Raw genomic sequence first — 23,524 nt, forward strand, 5'->3', positions numbered from 1 at the left:
TTCCCTAGATAAAATTAACATTCCCTGCTTCATTTCCCAACACAACCTCCTTTCCTAGAGCCTTAAAGCCCTTCATGCACCACCACATCAGGCAGGAAGGGAGGATGGGGAAGGGAAGAGAAAAGCCATTTTGAATCTCCAAGCTCAGGCAGAGAAACTTACTTTGCGGCATTTGCCGTGGCGAGGGATCCAGAAATCCGCCTGCTTGAAGAGCATCTGTGCTGGATCCCTGCTCCGCTTCCACGGCAACTTCCCCGGCTGCTGCCGCCCTCCAGAAAGGGGAGCGCAGGGAGGGAGCGGGGCCGGCGCGCAGAGCCCGGCGCTGCGCAGGGGGAGGCAGCGGCAGCAGCGGAGCGAAGCACCAGCCGCCTGATTAATTCAGCCTGTTTCCAGTCATGCTGCAGCTCGGAGGCGGTGGGGTGGGGGGGAGGGATGAAAAGCGGGGGGAAAGAGGGAAAAAGGGATGAAAGTTTGTGCCGGACAGCCCCAGGTGTGTGCAGGAAGGGTGCAGGCAGAAGATGGAGCCTGCTCAGGAGAATCCCTGGCTTCCCTGCGCGCGGAGGTGCGTGTGCAGGCACGGCAAAGGATGACGCTGCCTCTGTGCAGAAGCAGTCGGCAAATGAGACAGGACCAAGCGCTGCAAACCAGACCACTGGAGAAGGGAGAGTTGAGCAGGCCGGGAACAGAGGGCTCGACAGGGACAAGGAGAGCCGGGACTCCTACCCCATTCCTGCATAAATCAAGGGGAGGTATCCAGATGACTCCACAGCTTCGGTTTCAAGCTCAGTTAAAAATCTTTTTTGAATGATTTGAGATGGCTACAGGTCCAGTGTGAAGCATTCCCTCCCTTTTTCCCTTCTTGATGGAGAACAGAGCAAAAGCCCCTCTCAGCATCAATATTCACACGCCTTGAGCCACCCAGGCTAAAAGAGAAGGCGCAGGCCGATTATTCACATCCAAGGCCATATCCAGGGCTCTCTGACCCCCGGGCACTGGCACAGACAGGAGGAAGGATTAGCAGACACTGGGATCACCTCGGCAGAGCTGGAATAGGATGACATGAAGGGGAATAAACAGGTATTTGGAGGGGAGCCATCATTAAAACGATTATTTTCACACCATATAGAAAGGGATAAGGAAGTGACCCAGGCGAGAAGCGTGTCACTGGCTCGCCAAGGACCCAGCCCGGGTAAAAGGGGACAGATAGACGCTGCGAAGACTCTGAGCGCCAGCGTTTAATGCAGCTTGGAAGACTATACCTCTGCACCCACCCAGTGTCCCAGGGCGAGTTTTTCATTTCCTTTCCTTCCCTGAGATTCAGATGATTCCCTAAGTTAGCACAGCCCATTTGCAGCTTTTAAAGCCAGAAATGCAGACCTGAGAGTTCCCGATATTTGCTATAAATGCATGGTAGGACAGATACAAGACAGCCCCTGAAAGAACTAGTTCTCCTTGCTGTGCTGGCACAGAGTTACACACCCGTATGCAATTCTGCAGATCTCTTAAAGCAAATGTCAAAGGGAAACAGTGTATTCAGTGTCACTTTAGGAGAGAGCTAGCAGAAAGCAAGGAGAGGAAGAGGGAAGAAGATATCCTCCCTCTTCCTGAAGGGCATCTGGTTTCCCCAACAACAATTTCCAACTGCAGAGAGGAATAAGGTGTCCTAAGGAACCAATTTTTCCTTCTCTCGTCTTTTCCTGCTAGGAAACTAAGCTTACCTGCGCACTTCAACACAAAGGAAAAAAGTAAGAAAAAATAAGGCCAGCCCCAGGGAGATGGTGCCAGGAAGGACAAACCTCCACACTACATCAACCCCTTCTCATCTCAGCACTCACTCAACTATTTCCTACAGCTCGGTATGTGTCCTCTGGAAACTCAAATGCCTGTGAGCAGAACTGGCTGGTCACAGGGCAAGTTTATGGACAACTCTTGYTCTTTACATGGTAAAGAGGTCCTGGGACAACTTTCTGCTGGCTCTGGACCTCCAGCTTTGCAAATGGACCGAGTCTCCTCTCTTCTGTTTCCACTACCATCTAGAGACCTTGCTCTGCAACRTTCTGGGTAGGGCAATAATCTGTGCCGTGCAACTGCCTTCTGGTATCAGCTGGTATCATAAATTGCATCTGGCTGCGCTTTTGTGCATTTGAAAGAGCAGAGCTGTAATCTTAAGACAGGAAGATAAAACTGTGCATTGGAGGAAAAGGCAGAGCACAAAGGTAAAGGGAAGGGGCTGAGACCTGTACAAAAACTGCAGCTTTGGGGAGAGAAGTCTGTGCAAGAAGGATTGGTGTGCGAAAAGCCACTGGAAAAAGAGATGAGGTTTTAGAGAAGCGGCACAGCAGGGAATAAAAACCACACACAGTTAGAGGCAAGATGAAGAGAGGCAGAGGAATTAGCTAGTTTTCAGGCCAGAGGCAGGATCGCAGCTCTTGTCGGACATGCTGCAACTAGAGAGCTGAGGATCAACAGAGCAAAGCAGCAGCACATTTAATTTAAGAGGGTTTCAGCACTGCTTCTAAGACACTCTCTGCTTTTCTCTGCAGTGGCAGTTTCTGGTAGAAAATGGCAGGAAGTCCACATCACACCTGAGAAGCTCTGATCCTCACTCATCTCTGACAAGGGAGCTGCATTAGCTGACTGGAGCCAGAGGACAAACCTCGTATCCTGTCGAGCGACTGATGTCTGTGCTGATGTGGTTGAGCTCAGAGCACATCTCGTGATCCAGAAGCTCTTGTTCTTCATCACACACAGATTCTGGGCTAGAGAGATTGCTGTCGACTAGATTTCAGGTTGCTATTTCCATTTGGGGTTCATTCGATTTTTAGCATTTTAAAATAAACCTCACACATCAGCTTTATCGCTRGGGTTACGCAGCAGATTAATTTCTTCCCTTATCAACATATAGGCATCCAAGTTCTTCACTTTGGGAAGGAAAATGAATTCTGCTTTAAAAGTGAGGAAACGTAGTTCTGCAGTGTTGAAAAAAAAGCAGGAGCCAGCTCATTAATCAATGTCAAATAGCCTACTGCTAACAAGTACAAAATCACAATCTTTTCTCAGAATCCAAGCAAAGTAGGTGGTAAAACAAAGCAGAGCACATCAGAAGGGATTTTTTAATTGCTACTGAAAAGAGCGCAGTCATTTTTTTCCTTTCATTTTAATGAAATTTTGGTAAGCCAGGGAAGGAGCCCAGGACTTCTGAATATCGCAGGCCCCTGTAACCTTCTGCAGCAGAGCCTGGCCTGGAGCTCTCAGACGCTGCTCAGAAAGCAGCTCTGCACAGAATGGTAAGTGCTCCATCTTCTAAAATGAACAACACCAGACTAGCCCAAAATGCCTAAAACGAGTGCCTAAAACAACACAGCTCAAACGTGTCCTCAGAGCAGGGCAGTGGTGGGAGGCTTAGACATGAGTGAAGTCTGAGCCCTTTTCATCTCACTCCCTACAGAACAGCAGACCCAGCAAGAAAGAAGTTTAACAGGCAAGTGCATCAGGTGATGTGTCACTTTTTTGAGTGATAAACATGTTTAATATTCAGTTAAGTAATCAGCTAGTAATCCTATGTGATCAACACGAGTCTGGATTTTAGCTTTTGGGAAGTGGAAGCACATATAAGGTTAATAGTCCCCTGCAAATGAGAGCAGATGAGTCCTTCTAGCTCCTACTGCAGCTACTCATAAAGATCTTGCTGTTCACTTCTTTGAAGCTGAAAGCACTGCAGGGTAGCAAGAGACAGGTTGCTCTTCCAAACAATATACACATTTATCTGGCACTTTTCTAGAATGTTTTTCCCTGGAAAGGCATACAATTGCCCAAGAAATACATGCTGAGCATAAAAAAAAAAAAAAAAAAGACCTCAGACGATTTTATTTCCACATTTTATTTTTAATAATCTCATGAATTCAGTCTCTCAATCAAAGACAAGCTCAGTGTCCAGGGAGCGCCCCCACGTCGACAGCAACTCCCTGTGCAGGCTGCTAATTGAAAGGTAAGAATTTAGCCACGAGGAACACAACTCATTTAAGCAGCTCTTAGGCACTATTTTGGGAGCCTGACAAGCCAAGCCATATATAAATTTATCACATAGAAATGAATTTCCCAAACTCACTGTCTAGGTTAACTGACATCTCCTAAAACAAAACTAAGCAATCATTAAAATCCACAGCTAACCAGGTGCATATAAAGAAATCACAACATCACTTCCTGGTTCTCCCCTGCTAATCATTAGGTCTGCTAAGCGTTCTGAAGGTCTCAGCTCTCATCATATTCACTTTAATCAATGGGATAGAAAACAAGAGGTGACCAGCACAGAACTAATCATTCTGCCACCTCTGGGACACTCAGGGCTAGATCCCATCTACTGATACAAGCAAATGCATCCCTAGGAGTGCAAAGATTACAGAGCTCCTAACTTTGGTATAAACTATGGATTATATTGTTACTGATAGTGGCAAATTGTCAGTCTTGATTTAAAATAGCAAAGAAAAGGATTCAAAACTGAAGTTGGGAGTAACTTTTATCATGAGACCTACCTGACACTTCTCCTTCGGGTCCATGGCACCGTGGTTCTGTACGCATGTCCAGCAAAAGGGGATTGCTCCTCAGGGGAGAACGTCACCCACGTAGAGATGGTCTTGGCCACACTTATCACATCACCATCTGTGGAAACAGAACAGGAAGCTGTAAGTTTCCCCACATCTCTCCTTTTAGGACCAACAAAAGCTGTAAAATTAACAAAATTCACACGACACGATTGGCCTTTAAAAGAAGGAGAAGCGGGGAACAGAAAGTGGCTCTTATGGTGCAGCAACTAATCCTGTTAGTTCAGCGTTGCCCGGACTGTCACGGGCAGATGAATGAAGCTCGCTGCAGCTTGGAGCGAGCGCGTTATCRCAGGCCTGACACACTTTTGGGCAGGTCTCCAGAAACAAGCTGACGAGGCCCTGGCTTGCACCAGGCGTTGGCACGAGCTGTCACCCCGCAGCTATTTGTCTCACTAGTCTTTATCTGCCAGGAGCTTTGTCCAGCTAATCTCTAGTGGAGCCTGCAGTAAGGATTCCTCCATTTGCTGCAAATCACATCAAATCTTCGCCAAAGCTCTGCCCTGAGCTCAGCCTGAGGCTGACCACCATGAAGGAGGCCAGAAGGCATCAAGACCAACTTCAGGTTTCCAGGGACTAGGACATTTTAGTTTAGTGAAAATGTCATTTTAACATAACTGAGATAGGAAGCAATTCTGGGCTCACATCCTTGTTCTTCCCTCTCAACTTCCCCCTGATCTGATACGGCATAAAGCGGCTCTCCTTCCATATATACAAATCATCTTTACTGGTCAAAACAAAATATTTGGGTGCCTTATGAATCATCTCTTAGATAAAACATTCTGAGATATTATGAGAGGTTTTAGAAAGGGTCTTCTGGATGGTTTGTGTCTCTTGCTTCTCTTTTTTAATAATCACCCAGAAGCTCGGGGCTTGGCCACTCACTTCTTGTAGATCCCAAGCAGCAAGGAAGTAGACAGTTCTGCAAAGCAATCCGAGCAAAGGACACGTCCCCCAGGCACGCGAGGAGCGGCCTCTGCATGCCAGGCTCCACCACCCTGCTCTGCACCACACTCTTCTTCAAAGGAGGATTTGGATGGTGGCAGCCCTGCGATCACAACATGCCTCCTCGTTTCGAGGAACACGAAAGCAGCCAGGGCTTCCTGAGAAAAGCACTGCTGCTCTTACCTGCAAATGTTTCCTCTGAGGGAGGAAGGCCCCGCACCTGCAGTCTGGGGAGCAGCAAATACCCAGTATCCAGACTGCAGAGACCTGCCTGCAATAGAGCAAGCACCGCTTGCCATTTTCTGGCACTTATTTTTCAGTACAATAAGCCACAACTCTGGGCTCTGCCCTGGTTTTCAGCTCTGTGAGTCSTGTCGAGGGGCACAGACCAAGGGAGGGAAGTTAAGGCAGCTGCTGCATGTCCCTGCCAGGCCAAGTGAGGATCGGACAAAGTAACCGGAGCTAAGTGATGAAGAGGACTGGGGGTGCGGAGGATGAAGATGCACCTCGGTGGGTGCCTGCAGCTTGGGGCCTTTACCCCGAGGATCACCCATACACAGGGAAAGGAGGAGGAGATGGGTTTTCAAGGACAAAATGACAAAAGAAGGCTAGGAAGAAACCTCAGTAATTCTTCTTGTAACTTACTTGCAGCTCTAGCAAAGGATTTATGCAGCTTTCCCTTGCTTACATTAAAAAAAAATAAATAAATATCTGAATTTCTCTCTGGACCAGGACTTCAAAGGCAAAACTATCAGTGYGGGGACCACGTGGGAAGCCCAAGCCACAAAGGCAGAAAACCCATCCCGGGGAGGCTGCGCGAACGGCGGCGGGGCCGCGGAGGGCACGCGCGGTGACACGTGGCCCGGCCCCCCTGCAGCGCACAGGGACGGTCTGGTTCAGGCACCACGCTGAAATGTGACCCCGAGTGTAAAACACACCGTTCCTCGGAGCGCAGGGCATGTCGTTTGYGCGCCCAGGAACGCCACCCTGATCGCCTCCGTGATTTGAAGGGGTAGCCCCAGGAAGAGCGTCGGTCAGGCAAAAGATTGGCTGGAAAGGGGGAAAATTCCCCACAAAGAGAAACTGAAAAGCTCTTATAATGAACGGGGCAATAACAGCTTGCAAAAGAAATGAGTGGTGCCTCCCCAGCACTCGTGTTGCTTGGGGCTTCTCCAAACTCTGCAGCCCACGGACAGCTCAGCCCCTCTCACATTCCCAATTTAAGGTGCGCAACAGTCAGACTACAGACATCTCAAACTAATTTAAGCAGCCAAGTCTCTCCCAGGCCAGTCTGCACATACAAAACAAGCAGAATGCTTCATATTTTCAGAGCAGAACTGCGCTTTAGAAAGGATTTGTATTAAGAAACAAAAATTTGAAACAAATCTAGATACATTAGGATAGCCTATTATTRGGACAATCGTAGCCAAAAGGAAAGAATAGCTACAATGAGAAGCAACCTTCCCTAAATGTCTGCACCAGGTTTGGTACTGGAGCCATCTAAAATGTAATATGCCCAGGTATTTTTTATTATTTTTCACAGAATCTATGATTCTATGATTTTTCCCCTCCAAATACAGACTTTATCAGATAAAATGTCTGCAAGAATTATGCCACGCCAATTAAAATCACCAGGAGCACTAGAGATCTGATRATAATACGGATAATAAATAAATTCTATGCATTCTGATCTTCCATCTAAGGATTTAAAAGCACCACARCTTTCTATATCGCACATCAGCATGAGGTATCCATGCTGGAACATAGTAATAAACCATACAGTATGGTATGAAATGAACAAAATGTATAACTTGCCTAGCAAAAGAGAAWGATTAGCTAACTAAACAGCTTATAGATACTTGGAAAGATGACTTGTGTTTAAGAAGCACTACAAGCTGCAAGTCTTTGGGGAGAAAAACTAAATCAACATAATGRTAAGAGTTTTCTACGTAGGATCTACCATTGAGATTTTTGTTTTATTTACTGAAAATTCCCAGGACAGATGAATCTATAAAAAATGCTGGGGAATCTGAACATCTCCTGCTGCCAGAAGTGAATTCCTCAAAAAACAGAAGTCAGATCTGCATCACTCAAAATAGAAACACAAGGGAACACAAGATAATAACCAAAAAAGCAGCTGCCTTGCAAAGCACAGCTTGGATTGGAGCTGATTGCTTCGATATCAGCAGCACTAGGGAGCCCTCCTGCTCGGGAACGGCTGGGGCCGCCTGAGAGCTCGCAGCCGGGCGCGTTTGCTGCTGGGTGGGTGTCCCAAGGGGCACGCGGTGACACTGCCCATCGATTTGGGAGCACGGATGAATCACAACAGAGCACCGGCAGCCTCTTCCTGGCTACACTACCTGCCTGCAAAGACACCAGCTTGCCAGGACTCGGGGAAGCTCCACTTTTTCCTTGTTATAGGGATAGAGGTATCCGCTTCTCTGTGAAGTAAACATATTAGTATCTGTAAAGGCAGCRAGCTCAGCTGAATTAGTGCTGTGTATGTGCTAGGTATTATCAGCTCAGCAGAGGACGGACGTCCCAGCTGCTCGTGACTGTGAAGAATCCGTAGGGTGCTTCAGGGAGACGTCACTTCCCAGGGAGCTCAACCGCAAACTGGGAACAGGATTAAACTCTGATGAATTAAAATTTGGCTTCCARTTGACAATTATGCCTTTCTGGGGTAAAACTGGGTTTTATTTAAATCTTATTTGCACAAAGCTTTCCATGAAAATGAACCTCTGGCTTTTTCAGGAAAGGACTCGCACATCAGACTCTCGTCCCAAAGGATAGCGGTGACAGAAAACTGGTGGTGGACGACAGGGAGGGAAGGAGCAAGAAACAGCCTTGGTGCATCAATCTCTGTCTTAGGTGTCTCATTCAGAACATAGGTTCACTTGAAAGATTACGATTGGTAAAAAAAGGATGTAAACACAATTAAGAGAACACAGTTATTTGTTTTAATTTGTTCTGGTGAATTAAGAAATAATTTGACAGATATGATCAAAACAAGGAGCAACCTTGTTTACTCTTACTGCCTCCACAGAGACCAATATGTTTCAAATTATGCTATAATAAATCTGGAAGTTATCTGCTGTGCTCAATTTTCTTTCTTAGGGGAAAAAAAAAAAGCTTGTGGATTAAGGATAGCTCTATCTTCCCTGCTTCAGGTCTTGATTCCTTCTCACAACCTCTGGGCCTGCCACAGCCATGTGTAATCAGCCCAGTTTGAAGTGARAAATGCAACAAAGGGACCATTTCTGAATGTTGTCCAGGTCCCTGGTTGCCAGCAGTAGTGAGACATCAATAAGAACCAAGGTTCTCATGAGAGAAGCAAGTTAAATGGTTAAATGAGAACCAAGACAGTTTACAGCACACGTATGGAAGAATTCACTGTGGAGGTGACGTATCATTCATCGTTACAACTTGGGAATTGTGGTAACCAGGACTGTAACTATTGCTGGACTGTAACTGTAAGTACTGACATGCCAGAAAAACCACAAAAAGGCAAGTGACCCCAACCCACTGCCCAGGAGATTTAAAGACCATATTGCACTTATAGCATCTTCTAATGAATCAGTTTTTGCAGACCTACATRGGCCCACAAATCAAATACAGCTTTTCCTCCTAATTCCAGACTATAAATAATGCACACTATGGCTCGCAGCAGGTGTAAGCACAAACACCTGGAGATGTTTAAGAATTGCCCCGCTGATGGGATGGTGCCCAGGGAGTTCTCCAGCAGACACACAGCACCTGGGGGCCATTAGCAAGATCAAGGGCATCCACATCAAAAACAGCACAGGCCTCCCACAGAAAAGGCTCTGAGCAGGTCAGTAGATTGGGCATTTTATCATGCTCATAAAAGATTCCCTAAGTCTTGTGATGAACAACCTCTGTGCCCTGGTTACTGCACAAAGGGCCTCTGGATGATCACAGGTGAGTGAAGGTGACTTCTCCTCTGGCCAGCCCTATAGATGGACTTGTCTTTTGGCCAATCTCAGTGGCCCCAGCCCTGCTCCTGGCCAAGTCCACCCACTCACAGGTGTATAAAAGCACTTTAAACCACCCTTTCCTCTTGGGTTGTCCTTTTGCTTGGAGCAACTTGGTCTCTAGAGCACTTACTGTGRCTTCCTAAGGCCAGAGGTTGGGTAAGTGTGTCCTCAAAGACTGTGGCACTTACCCAGTTTGAGCTCCTGAGTGACAAAGAGAAGAAAAAGGCTTTTCTTTCTTTGTTCCCTTTGCAGGAGTAATAGTTGTTTTATTGCYTATGGGAAAAGTACTAATACTTTAATCTTCTTATCAGTTAAAAAGGTTTTTTTTTTTTAAAGCCACAATTAAGAAGAATGTTAATGTGAACTTATGTGCTCAGAGAAGCACTTGTAGAAGAGAAATGTAAGTTATTACTGCAGAGAACACAAGGTATGTTGTATATAAACCAGCCCCTAACTCTTCATATGCCAGTATTAAGCGGTGGACGCTATTGTGTTTTGGGCTTTTTGTTTGTTTCTCTGGAAAGCCAAACTCTTATGCTTGCCAGGTTGGTGAAACTTTCCTACAGTGCTTGAGCAGGCCCTTTAGTTTAACACAGCACAGTGGGTATTAAGGTGTAACACTTTGCTGATATAGAAATTTGTATTTTGGAGAAGCCTAAAGTATTTCATAGCTGTTGCACACCACAACTGTATTTCACTCATGTTCAGCTATGAATTTATGCTACAATTGCTATAGTTTAAAGCTTTCTGGATAAACAYGCTGCGATTTCTTTCCCTCCAAAGTGGAGTTACTGCCTATGGGCAGCTGCCTTGGTGATGGYTGGGTGCATTAGGTATCTGCAATTATTGGGGTAAATTTGAGCACTGAAAAGCCCATTTTGGAAGGCACTGTTGTGGCGTGTGTCGCTGTCCTGCGTGGGCTGTGGCTGAGGYGGGCGAGCAGAGCGTGTGGCCCTGYGTGCGGCTCTCCGGCCGCTTCTCCGATGTTGTCACCGAGTGAACTCTCTAGCGCTGCGTGTGATGGGACTTTTGCTGGGGTTGGGAGGCCTTTCCTCRTGGTTAAATGGCTGGTGTTACCCTGCTTGGGGAAGGCACCTCGACAGCGGACAACCACGACCAGCGTCACCCCGGAATGCCAGAAATCCCAGCTCCGGGAGGTGAAGCCGGAGCGGGAGCGAAGCCGCACGACCCGGGCGCTGCGCTGGCGGGTGGCCCTGGGCTGCCCTCCGAGCCGGGCGAGCGCCTCTGGGCTCCTTTATTGGCAACGGGGGAGTTTTGTCCTCGGGAGCCGCGTGTCCCGCGGGGAGCGGGTCGCCGCAGCSCGGCTCCGGTTAACGCTGTCTCGGCGGGTCCCGGGCAGCACGTGCCGGGGCGGCCCCGGCGCCGCTTCCCTCCTCCCGCCGGCGGGAGGCTGCGCGCCGGGGCGGCCGGAGGGGGACGGCGCCGCCTCGGGGAAGCCGCGGGGGACGCGCCGGGCCCCCTCCCGCCGCCCGGCCCCTACTCACCCGCCGCCTCGCGCCGTCTCGGCGGGGCAGCCGCTCGCCCGCCGGGCCTCCCCCCGCGCCGCCGGGGCCGCCATCTGGGTCACTGGCACCCTCCCCACCCCCTCCCCGGCATACACACACCCGCGTCACGGAGCCGGGCAGCCGGGGCGGCGCTTCGCGCTCCCCTCAACAAGGCGGCGTGTGGTTGGTGGGGCTCCGCGCGGCCKCCCGCATACGGCGCGGTGATTGGTCGGGCCGCCGCGGCGCGCGAAGCCGAGCAGCCGCCCCGGCGGCGGGACGGCGCTGGCTGTGGGGAGGGCCCGAGCGGGCGGCCCGCCCTGAGGGAGCCCGGAGCGACGCGGCCACCGCGGGCGGCTCCGTCCCCGCCTCTGCCCGGAGCAGCGCCCGGGTGGGTTGGGGCCTCCCCGCGGTCGGTACGGAGCGCGGCCCGTGCCCCAGGGCCGCGGCAGCGGCGGATAATGGAGGGCAGGGTCCCCTCTGCCAGGGATGTTACAATTTCCCCTTTTCGGAGCTTTTTCCGAGCTGCTCTTGCAGGGAGGCCTCAAAGGAGCCGAATGAGGCCAAGGCTGGCCCAAGGAGCGAGGCCRCAGCGGGAGCCACCACAGGCACAATCTGGAGAGGCAGCCGCGGAGCCCCGCAGGAAAGCGGAGGCGTGAGGCGGCGGCGGCGCCTGTGCCTCTGTCTGTGGGGATTYGTGTCCGAATCGCGGCAGAGGGGCTGAACTGGGGACGTGGCCCGTGGGCTTCRCTCCCCTGCTGTCCCCGCGCTTCCCCTGGCGGCTCTGTCACGCTGGGCTGTGGTGCCGCGGCCCTGTATGAAAGCGATGCTCGTGGMTGTGTTAAAATAGCAGCGACAGCCTGACACGCTTATCTTTGGTTTTTATAGCAAGAAATGGCAGCACGCAGGGAATTTAAGCCTTGCTTGGTTTTCCTGGCAGGTGAAGTTTGGGAATGTGCTCTCCAGTGCTCCAGGACAGCCTGCTTGTGGTGTCTGAACCCAACACAGCTCGAAGCCTTTTTCAGCCCCCCTGAATATGATGAAAATATTCATATTAGAGTGAAGACCCCACAATCTCCGCTTTTTCTTAGCTTGTAGTTTTCTAGAACAAATCGCTAGAATTCAATGTGGGGAGAACAGAACTCAGTACTTGTGATGCCTTAGAAGCAAAACTGGCAGATGGGGTGAATTTTCTGATCTAACTTAGAGTGCAAGTAAAAGTATAAATGAGCTACTGACATTKTAATAGTATAAAGTCATGAACTGTACCTAGTTCTGCATGGGGGTCCTTTGTTCCTTTTTAGGTCTCCCACCCCAAATAAACTCAGCTTAGTTTTTAGGCAGTTTTTAATAAAAGGTCAGAGCAATGGTGAGTCTCGAGCAGAGATATGGGTTGTTTTGCCTCTGATGGTGATTCCCTGTGAGCCTCAGACCAGACCCTGATAATATCTGTTTTGTTTGCAGGCATGTAGTGTATAGAGTTTCTGTCAATGAGACTTGCAGTTCAAGGAGCTAATTGGTTGGGCTCTTAATTGCCTTGTTTATTTATTTTCTACTTGCTAAACATGATCTAATTATTTACCTCAGTGGTTTAGTTGTAGAGCATGTAGAGATTAAGTGAAAAACTTTATCAAATACAATATTACCGAGGTGTTGGGAACAGCAGAAACTCGCTTGACTTAGACCTATTGCTATAGATTCAGGAATAAGACAGACATCCATAGAGTGCTTCCATTAATTAGTACTAGCTAACAAAGGAAAAACTCAATAGAAAAAAAATAAAGTTTTAAGAGTTTAAAACCATAATTGCCCTCATTTAGCATTTTTGAAGATTTCCAGCATAAAGACTTGTTGTGAAAGGAAATATTCTGGTTTGTGACTTGTGTTAAGCTATCATCCCCCACCACCACTTTTTTTAATATTAATGTTGTAAATAAGAAGTCTAAAGATATGCAAGATCTTGTTAGTCCTGGTTGTTTCTCTGATATAACAGGATGGAAAGCTCGGATTAGTCAATTTTGCCTGCAACTTGATTGCTTTCCACACTTATTCCACAATAGCCATTAAAACTCTTGTCCTGCTTGGGATTCTTTCACTGTGCAGAGGCATTCTCTGTAATTTTGATAGGAAGTGAGCATAGAGAAATGAAGCAGTTGCTGCAAACCCACTGTATAGCCTGAGGATACTCAATTTCATTCTTCTCATGTCTTCAGCGCAGGGATCTACTGTCCCCTCTTGGGATGACAACATATGGGCAGAGCCGGGGCTCCGTTTGCAGTAAGCTTCCGCCTCGGAGCGGCTGCCGTCCCCGACAGATCCGAGGAACTATTTGACCTCCCTGCATGTGCCTTTCAGTCAGTCCCCATCAGCGCTGCTGCGGGAGGTGCCGACATGAGAATTTGAGTACGAGCGCTCGGAAGCAGGTACTGCGTGCGGAAAAATCTTTGCTTTTTTAGGTTGACCTCTCTGGCAAGGCATTGAAGTTGCCTTTTAGTCAATATGTAGTGAAGAAAGCATTTCTGAACAGGAAGGTTGAATTTARAAAGAGAAAATGAATGAAATCAGTGAGAAAAATCTATTGTTTGGGGAAGACAATTGCTGTATATTTGTCTCTTTCTCACMCTGTGTATTTGATGCCAGATGCTGGGAAATTACTATTTCTACATATATGTGCAGTGATAAAAGAAATTAAAGGGAGAAAACTAGTTCAAGAGAGATTTTGCTTTAATATTAAAAGCAGCTGCTTCCAAGGCTGAAGGAAAGATATTTTAGCTGAATAATATTGCTTATTAGCTCCGCATATTAATATGCAAATTATTCTATGGCTTCTTATAAAAATAATAAATATTCCTGAAAAGTAAGAGCTTCTGCTTTTTAGTAATAAACAGYATCTGCTTTGTTTTTCTCCCAGCAGAAAGGTAATTGAACTGACAATTCCAAGCTGTCTTGAAAATGATAAATGACTGAATTGGGAGTAGGAGGAAAGCAGAAGCCCTTTTGTACTAGTGAAAGGGAGATAATACATTACAGTTGGACCTGGCTTCTTTTTACAGATTTCTTTCTGAATTTGAGCAGCTCTGGATGACCCCAGCCAACTCGTTTTACCCTTTAATTTATTGACGTCGGCAATGTCTATTACAATTTGGAGATAAAACAGCATTTCCTAGCCCTTTTCAGTGCTTATCATTTTTGTGATCATAGAAATGTGTGGAACAGAGGAGAATTTGCTTTATTACTTTCTTCTCGGTACTCACTGCTTCACTGTAAGACTCAGGGATGTTTTTATTGTCTTTTTTGGTTGGCTTTGAGGCTAAGCTGACTTTTATGTCCTGATCTATCAAAGTTGGAACAGTTCCTGTTTGTCTCGCATGGTGATTAAGCTGCTTCCCAAGTGCTCTTCAGATCTATAATGAGYGAATTTGTGAAGCTGTTTTGGCAGATCAGCTGTTCTGTCTAGGTCATGAGCACCAACACTTATTTACTGCTCTCGGGTGGATTCACAGCAACAGACAGTTGTGATAATGTCTCAATGTGTAAGTGAGAGCCACAGCAGAAGCCTGAGGAGATTCCTGAGCATGGAGAGCTGTGTGGTTATAGGAAGGCTCAAAGCTCAAGAAGTTCTGTTCCTAATGGTGAGGAATAGTGTGGCATTAGCTTATGGTATTGTTTGGGGCAAGCTTTTTATACCTGCTTCACACTTTCAGAATATGGTTGATATTTATTTATTTTGTATATGCATGTATCATATTTCTAATACTGTTGCCTTTATTGCCAAAGGTCTCATTGAAATGAGACTAAATCAATGCACAGCAAAGTTAAGTTCATTCCCTGTTCTCTAAAGAATGGGTACAGAAAATGCATTGGCACAAGATTTTTGTTTTGCTTTGCTGTCTGATTTTCTAGTACTTTCCCATGGTGTTTCAGATGCAAATATGTGGGGAAAATGGTCTATCCAGACCAGAAAACATAGTTCTTAAGGTTTTAGAAAATTCTAACTAATATTTTTTTGACCATTAGAGGATCAAGCTGCTTTGAATGTTTTAATACTCAAATTAGTAATTGGTACAGTTGTCCTGCTAGCAAAGTAATRTCTACAAGCCTGTTGCATGTGGCCTGAATCTCAGGCTAGCACCTATATGCTAGGTATCCTTTAAGTATGCAGCACCTTGCTAGAGCAGCTAACACTTAGTGTTCTTTTGTTACATCTGGCAAGCTTAATAAAGTAGCTTCAGCTCCAAGACRCTCAGTAAATGGAGTAACCTTGGACTCTGTAGGTAATCCCAGGCTTGATTCTCCTTCTAAGGCTAGTGTATGTTGATATGAGAAGAAAAAAAGCCAAAGCTGATCATGCAGCAAATCTCAGCAGCCCCATTCCCAGCGTTTCCTCTTTGTCTCCTTCCTGGTTTTTCCCTGTTTGCTGCATCTACTTTTTCTGCTCCTCTCCAGGCAGAGATATATGGCAAGTTGGTTCCCTTGCAGCTGCCAGAATTGTCTTATGGTATTTAACTTCCAGTTTGCAAGATGATTGATCAGGACTATACTAAGAAGTTCTCTACATCCATTTTACATTTCTCCTTAGCAGATTGCTTGGATTGTTTTCCATAGGAGGCTTTTATTTTTTGGCCCATACATCAAGCTTGTGCAAAAATATATGTATATTATGCATATGAAATGCAATAATATAATCAAATGTAAAAGTTTAGTYGTCTTCAGAAGTGATGAACAAATAGGATTTTAAAAAAAGTCTTTGGATTTACTAAATGCCATTAGAAAAAATTTATATTGGCAATACTTTTAGTTATAATTATTGTGCCAGACACTTTCAGAAAATCAATGCAACATGTGAAGTTCCTTGAAGTGGCAATTGTAAGCTCATTACTTTATAGCTCGTGATGGTGGATTCTCCCCTCTGATGAGAATGAGTCTAGGAATAAAGGTGAAGATGGCAGAAAGGATGAAGTGAGACATCTTGGAGGGCTCCAGCAGGGAAAATCTCTGCTGCCCATCGTCCAGCAGAAACACAAGCCACAATGTGTGGAGTGTAGGTGCAGGCTGCATCTTTACCAAGAAATTGGTTACGTTTCAGAAGCTTGGCAAGACACTGGGGGGGGGTGTGTGTGAGAGAGAGAGAGAGAGAGAGAAGCAGGGACCTGCTCAAGGCTGGATGTTCTCTCTGCAGGAGCTGGAATGTGATGCAGGATTCCTGTGACCAGCAACTGGTTATGTTATTCTTGCAACTTCTAACTTGCATCTGGGAAGGAATTCCTCCACAAATAAATGCAACCCTGAAATGAAGCTTATGAATGTTTATTAAAATTAGAAATAGGGAAATTACAGCATTAAATAATAAAACATGAGAAACATAGAGTACAAGGCTATCTTTATTTGTGAACAATCTGCTCTAATTACCTTTTCTGGAGAACAAAATAAATTTATTGTAGCCATTTAGGCCAAGGTTTTCTTTGTTGCAACCTGTGTTCCACCTGAAAGATGGCAGTGTTCCGAACTCCTGGGTTTTGCACTATCACCAGAAAGATTCTGCGGTTGTTAACTTTGCTTACAGCACAGAACATGGAGCTGATGCTTTGCCTTTTTCTTTCCTGTGCCTGCTTGTAGGCTTTTAACTTGTTGGGCAAAAGGGAAAAAGGATATGAATCAAAACTAGAGCAAATATTTTTCTGACTGAACCTTCTCTAAGTTCTTTAGCTCTCCTAGTATTTCCCAGTTCCTCTTTTGTTAGAAGCAGAGGCCACTGGGCCCAGTTTAAGCTTTGACACTTCTTTTAACTACTTTAAGTTGCATATGTTGATACTGTCAGCAAGTGAGAATGAGGCCACTATGTTTCTGAATGAGAAGAAAGTCTAGGATATTCTGGATAGTATTTGACTTTTTATGTCAACTCTCCAAGGAAGTAATTTTAGTGCACGTGGCAGTGCTAAAGGTGATGAGAATTAGGAACACATACAGTATATTTTTATAACTGTGGAGTTGTCAGAAGCAGAATTTTTAGGAAAAGCCATGCAGTAAATTCATGCATTAGGTGCAGCAACACTAGTAGAAATTGACATCTGGATGACACAGTAGGCGTTCTAACTCCTAATGCAGATCTTTTTCATACGTATATCCCTAATTAAATTCCACTGCAAAATGACAGGTACCAATACAGTGTAGGATAAAGACAGTGCATGAAGATGCAGGTAAGACTGTTATTGTGGTCTGTCTTTACCCTTGTGTCAACATAGCTGCTATTACTAACATTACACTTATTGTCATAGTAACTATTGGTTTTGGCTAGTAACACTGTATCAATGAGTGTTCACAGCAGCAATTTGAAACCTCAAATGGCTACTTACACAAAAATAGTTTCTGACAAATATTCCTCCCAGCTATTCATAGCAAGGAACCGCACATTTATTTTTCCAGACTGCTCCGAGTCATTTAAAGGATCCAAAAGAAATGTCAGACACCATTTTTTCTTATTTGTTCTACCTCTTGTAATCCTCAAAACTAATCTTAGATTATAATTTATCACCCCAATCTGCCATAGAAAATTCAAGCTATTCCTAGACTACAGCAAGCAGCTGAAATTGATCCTCTAGTAAAGCAGGCTCTGCCTTTTTTTACCCTTGCCAGACCTATATATTTGCATAAGTAATGTATAAAATTTTAAGGCATTAACTTGTTYGCAAGCTGTGGGTGTGTTCTGTGTTAATTGGTCTGAAAACAAGTACATCTCGGCAACCCCTTTAGTGGGAGTGATTTTTTTAGAAACCCTTGGATCTCTACTATTCCTGCAATTTGTTGCTTGTTTGGCCTTCCAGGGGTGCCCTTTTCAAGCGAGGCAGCTGCAGCTTCTTGACGTAGCTATCATTCAACTCACAGCTGTTGGTCATAGCTCGCTTTTCAAGTCCAGCTAAAACTACCTGCTATAACTTTTCTGAGAGGACTCTATTTATTTTATAGATGCTCTTCGTAAGCTTCTAAATCCTCGCTTTGAGGTCATGCAGAAACCAGAGATTCTGCAAGTCTGTCTGAGCAGCAGGGACTGGGACCATGAGGGAGCTTGGAATCTCRCGCTGATTTTGTGCCCTCCTGGATGGATCATTTCTGAAGCCTTTGCAAAACCCTCAGCTCCTTTAGCTCTTTCTTTCCCCAAGTTGTCCCAGTTCTTCACCCTGTCCAGTTCACACCTTTCTGTACTGATGTTCAAATCAGAAAAGAAATTAAAACCCCTGAAGTAAATGCTATTAGGAGAAAAAGATCTTGCTAAGAGTTTAAAGMACAGATTTCACCCCAAAATATCTTTTCAGGGATCTATATTAGATTGCTGGAGCAGTGGGGTAGACAGGTTTCCAGTCTGGATCTCTGTAGGGGACAATTTGTGAGCAGAACCGAGGCAGCTGGGGCTATTTTAGTAATTTTTTTTTTCTAATCTTGGTCTGAATAAAGCTGATTCTCCCCTTTTATCCCAAAACAGCCAGGGACAGGGGCCAGATTGGTAACTTCTTTTAAATGGAAGGTGGGTTTAAGGGGAGGTGGAGAATGTGTCTTTATCACAAAACATCAATTGAACAGCTTGGGCTCAAATTTTTAATCCAAAATGATCTAAAATTCCCGAGTCCAGATATAAAGTAAATTTATATGGGTATTGCAGGGTGTGCAATAGAGTGTAGAAATGACATTGACACTCCTGACATCTTTTGGGGTGAGGAGGCAGGAAGAAACCTAAAATAAATTAAAGATGATAATGATGATGATGATGATAAAAAAAAAAAGCTTTGAAAATACTAAATCCGCGAAGGGCCCAAAACGGCCTTTTCCCCAGAGCGCCGCCTCCTCCTGCGCACGCGCGGGGCGCTGCCCGCGCCGCCCCTCGCCGCGGGAGGAGCCTGCGCAGGCGCGCGGGGCCGGCGGCCATGATCGCGGCGGGCGCCTGACAGGGCCGCGCTCTCGCGAGACTTGCCCCGGGGACGGCGGCGGCGGCGGCGCGGGCGGCGGGGCCGGAGCGGCAGCCGGGGCGGCCGGGCCGGGCTGGGCCGGGCCGCGTGGAGCCTCGGCCGGGGCGGCGCCCCCAGCGCGGCGCGGTGAGTGCGGGGGGGAGGCCGCTGTCCGCCGTGGTGAGGGGGGCAGCCCCGCCGACCCCTTCCCTTCTCCTCCCCGCGCATCGCGGGCGGCCCTGCCCGCCCGGGCCGGGGCTTCCGGGAACGGGGGGAACCCGGTTCGGCGGCTGCTGCCTTAGCCCGGGGCCCCTCGCTGCCTCCCGGCGTCCGGTGGTTTCCCGGGCTCGGCGGAGCGGCCCCGCGGTCCCCGCTCGTTCCTTCGCGTGGGAGGCGGCGGGGGCCCCGTGGGCGGCTGCCCGCGCGCCCGCCGCCGCGGGGACCCCTTGGATAACGCCGCACTGCGCCCGGGAAAGCGCTTCCCTCGTAGCCTTTTTCTCCCGGACTTCCTGCTGGCGGGACCCGGCTCTTCCTGCGTGCCGCGGAACGCTACCGTTTCAATTAATCGCCTCAATTAATTTGTAGAAGACAAGGATCCAGTCTCGCTGACTCCCGAGGTAGCGGCCTCCGRACAGAGATGTCGGTCACTAACAAAAAAAGCATCTTGTGGAGGAGGCCGTAGCTCAGGCAGCACCTCGCAGGTGAAACGCACAGTTTAGGGAAGTTTATGCCTTGTTTTACAAGGCTCTGAACCCCTTCAGTCATAGACCACAACTTGAAGGGTCCCAGATTGCTAAATACCCAGCAAACGCGGTGCTGGTTGTGATCTGCAAACTCTGCAAGATGAAAATGTGTGAAAAAAAAAAAGGCACTTGAATTATCATCACTTAAAGATATGATTAATTTTGGATAAACATTTTTKGATTTTGTATGGTAGGTTTTGTAAGCGGTGCATTGCCTCGTCTTTAGACGAGGAACGCTTAAGGGAGTTGGAATACATTAAGTACTATTTGTGCCCCCAAATATTCCAGCTTTTATATATTGATAATTTAATTTGTATTTTACCTGGTTAACTTTCCGTGCTATACTTCCTTATTTGGCTAATTTGAATCAATGCTCTGCCCTTACGTTTCTTTTATTCTGTTCTTTTGTCTAGAGTCTGACACTTTACGTTTCTGCATGTCTTCCCAMTGATGTGGCCACACATTTTTCTTTCCACTGTTCCCCTGTGCACAATAACGTTTAGCCCAGTACAAACTGAAGAAGCCTCAGACTTGATTCTTTGCAAAATCTTTCACTGAAGATAAAAAAAAAAAAATCTTCTTTCCTTCACTTTGGCATTTCTAAACTGTTTTTCTGTTCCTTTCGTTACTGCTGTCCAGTAGGAGAGAAAAATGCAGAAAACAATGAGAAAGCTCCTGTGTGCTAGAGGAGGTGCCATTTGTAGGAGCAGTATCAAAAGGCTTGTGCGTGTTTGTTTTTCTTTTTTTCTTTTTCTTTTTTTTAAATTATCAGTTGAAAAGATCATAAGGATTGTTACCTACAGCATCRAGGCTTGCATTTTTAAATACTTATAATACTTAAATACTTGTAATCCACCCTGGGCTGTAGCAACACACTGCTAATAACCTCCAGTTGCTGCATCTGCTGCCTCTGGTGTCCACCTCCCCTCCTCACCCCACGGTTTTAAGAGCAAGAGGAGCGTCACTGTAGGGTGAGAGGCGAAAACACGCTGGCATTTTGAGACCTCTTGGCTCTCTAGTAAGATCATCTATTAATTCTTGCAATGGCTAGTCGTTGTGCTCCTATTTTGGCTCTGCTCCGGTGTTATCTGTGTTCTTGTGGCGCTGGGCTTGGCTATAGTCTTTTCACACTGCCCTGGGTCGTTGCTGCCTTTGCCTGAAGGGAATTCTTGGAGCTGTGTTCTGTGGCAGAGATGCAGCACAAGCCATTTCCTGAGTAAGGTGGGTTTTGTTTTTCCTCCGCCTTGTGCAGTTGTCTTTTTGTTTCAAGAATTGTGGGGCTGATTGAGAAGTTATTTRATAAGATTCGTGAATGCTTTCTGAGTGACTTCAGGGACATCCATGTTCTAACTCTTCCTTTTCTGACATTTACTATGTAAATATCTCCATTTATTTTTTCCGGATCTTTTCTCTAATTTGCTTACAGCTTTGGTGACTTTTGCCTTAAGTCATAAAGGTTAAAGCATTGTTCTATGTAGCAGCTATTTTTTATTGCAGAAACATAATTTCTTTCTATTCTGACAATATCTATGAAAGTGATAGTAAATTTAAGGCAGGTGATGAGAAAAAGTGTGCTGAATCTCCTCTCATCTTGAATTATTCTAGAGATTTTCCCAAGTTATAACAGAGCTAAGCTCGGGGAAACGCTGGGGTGGTTCTTGGAAACAGCACACCAGTGCTTTCCGTTAAAATACCTCATTTTCTTAGATGCTGTTAAGTTACTTAACAGCACTTAACAGCAACTTACTTAAGTAAGTACTTAACAGTAAGTAACACTTGCTGTTAAGTTACTTAACAGCAATATGCACGCCAAAGAAAGGAACATTTAGCAATCTGCAGTAATGTCCATCTTTAAGCTTATATTGAGTCCAGAATTTGCTTTTTAGGTTGCACAGCTAACTTTTACACCATCAGATTTGGGTTTTATGGCTTGCAAGCAGCTCTTCTTTGCTGAGTGTTTGCATGTGTGATGATGATGGTACGTATCTTCAAATGTAGCTGGGCGCTGTTTGATCTGTTACCGTTGCTGTTGGCAATATTTATCCCTTGCAGAAGGCACAGAAACTTGGAAATGTTGAATACCTGAATGAATGTTTGCATACTTTGCTTCGTATGCTGTCATTTCATATTACATCTTATTTTTTCTCTAATTGCAGAAGAGGATAAATGACATTAAGAGAAATAGAGTCCAGCTTAGGAAGATTTGGAGGTGATGCCATAGCTCAGTAAGGTGTTTCTGGCAAGGAAAACCATCAGTGCTGCTTTTTTTGTGTCTTGCTAATGCAATGGGGAAGACTGACCTCAGAATAAATGGTCATTTTGTCCTGAAATGGCAATCCAGCACTGTGCCATCTTCAAAGTGCAGCTTGCTAAGATAATAACTTYTTGGGCTTGATTACGTGTATTGAATACACTTATTTCCAGTAATTCCAGTAGTGCTGGCAGATTTGTTCGGTTGTGATCTTCATGGCTGTTGACAGCCGTGTCAATCTTAGCGATGCTTCTGTGAGGCTGTGTAGGAGTTGTGGTTTTGCTTTGAGTGTCGATGCGGGGACTTGAGCCAAGCTCTTCATTTTCTGATCAAGGTTCTCCTATAAAATCTCTTTTCTCATTCTGCCCCTTTGCTGCGCTGGCAACCTCMGTCCTGCTATTTGCTTTTAGCTTTATTATCCTTTAAGGAAGGGGACCTGGAGGTTGGGCAGCAACAGGAGTCAGGGAACACAGACACAGGGAACACAGACATTGCTTAACTGCGTTTATGTAGGACAGGTTTTCTCTTAAATGCAAAAATACTGTTGCCATCTGCTCCCTGCGCGTGGAGCAGGGCTCTCCGAGCTGGAACCGTGGACACCGGCTTTGCAGCTCTGTTTTACCCAGGGATCATCAGACTTTTCTGTCTCAAAATTGTCACCGAGGGGTTTGGGCTGGGTCTTCCACCGGATATTCATGATGGGCTTGAAAATTATCAGCGCTCTTAGGTCACCTTCTCCTGATGCCTTTGCCACCTTTGCTGCCAGATGTAGCTGCGTTAGGTTGTTTTTCTTTTTCCTCTTCCAACTCGAGATCAAAATTATTATTTGTTCAACCTTTTTAAAATAGTTTCAGAGTATATAGATGTATTTGTGTGTGTGTGTGTGTGTGTGTGTGTATAAAAAATATACCCCCAAGCTCGGGCTCCTCCCTCGCCAGGACGCTAACGATTCAAACTTGCCCATTTTCATGCTGTGCTAACGAAGGAGGGCTGAGATTTTCTTTGCCGCTCAAGGCGCATTTCAGGGTTGCTTCTACATGAGACGGAGGCCACATTTTGATCAATGCGCATTATTATTTATGGGCGCTTTGTGACAGACCTTTCAAAGGAGTCCATGTGCTGGAGGGTCGACGAAAGCGAGTTTCAGTTCTCCTAGTTACTGTGCCTGGAAACTTACTTTTATTTATTTATTTATTTATTTATTTATTTATGGTACTGTATTTATTTATGATGTGGGCAGCACCTCGAGCGCGGCCCGAGCGGCTCAGGCGGGAGGGCCCCGCTCCGCTCCGCTCCGCGCCGGGGGGCGCTGCGGGAGGACCCCGCTCTGCTCCGCTCCGCGCCGGGGGGCGCCGCGGGCTGCGGACCGCGCTCCGCTCCGGGGGGGGCGCTGCGGGGGACGGCTCCGGGGGACCGCGCTCCGCTCCGCTGCGGGCTCCGCTCCGGGGGGCGCTGCGGGAGGGCCCCGCTCTGCTCCGCTCCGCTCCGGGGGGCGCTGCGGGAGGGCCCCGCTCTGCTCCGCTCCGCTCCGGGGGGCGCTGCGGGAGGGC

General features: G+C 46.7%; 1 protein-coding gene and 1 long non-coding RNA gene across 4 annotated transcripts in view; one reads left to right on the forward strand and one right to left on the reverse strand.

Moving 5' to 3' along the window:
* Positions 1 to 4,649, reverse strand: part of TMEM94 (transmembrane protein 94) — a 39,085-nt gene extending 34,436 nt beyond the window's left edge. For 2 of the 3 annotated variants that reach the window (XM_026046771.1, XM_026046770.1), the window contains exon 1: positions 4,533 to 4,649. In XM_026046771.1, the coding sequence (XP_025902556.1) occupies positions 4,533 to 4,556 (24 nt within the window). In that variant the 5' untranslated portion in view covers positions 4,557 to 4,649. Of the gene's footprint in view, positions 1 to 162; positions 217 to 4,532 lie in introns of those variants that run through there. The other variant, XM_026046769.1, reaches the window with a different exon arrangement.
* A 4,667-nt stretch (positions 4,650 to 9,316) lies between these two features.
* LOC112953667 lies at positions 9,317 to 16,382 on the forward strand. The gene is made up of 4 exons (XR_003250595.1): positions 9,317 to 9,378; positions 9,878 to 9,968; positions 13,257 to 13,466; positions 16,223 to 16,382. It is a non-coding gene; the product is annotated as an uncharacterized LOC112953667 (long non-coding RNA).
* Positions 16,383 to 23,524: the final 7,142 nt, after the last annotated feature.

The sequence above is a fragment of the Nothoprocta perdicaria genome, unplaced genomic scaffold (assembly GCF_003342845.1).
Source record: "Nothoprocta perdicaria isolate Ctin4 unplaced genomic scaffold, notPer1 scaffold_46, whole genome shotgun sequence".
Taxonomy (NCBI): domain Eukaryota; kingdom Metazoa; phylum Chordata; class Aves; order Tinamiformes; family Tinamidae; genus Nothoprocta; species Nothoprocta perdicaria.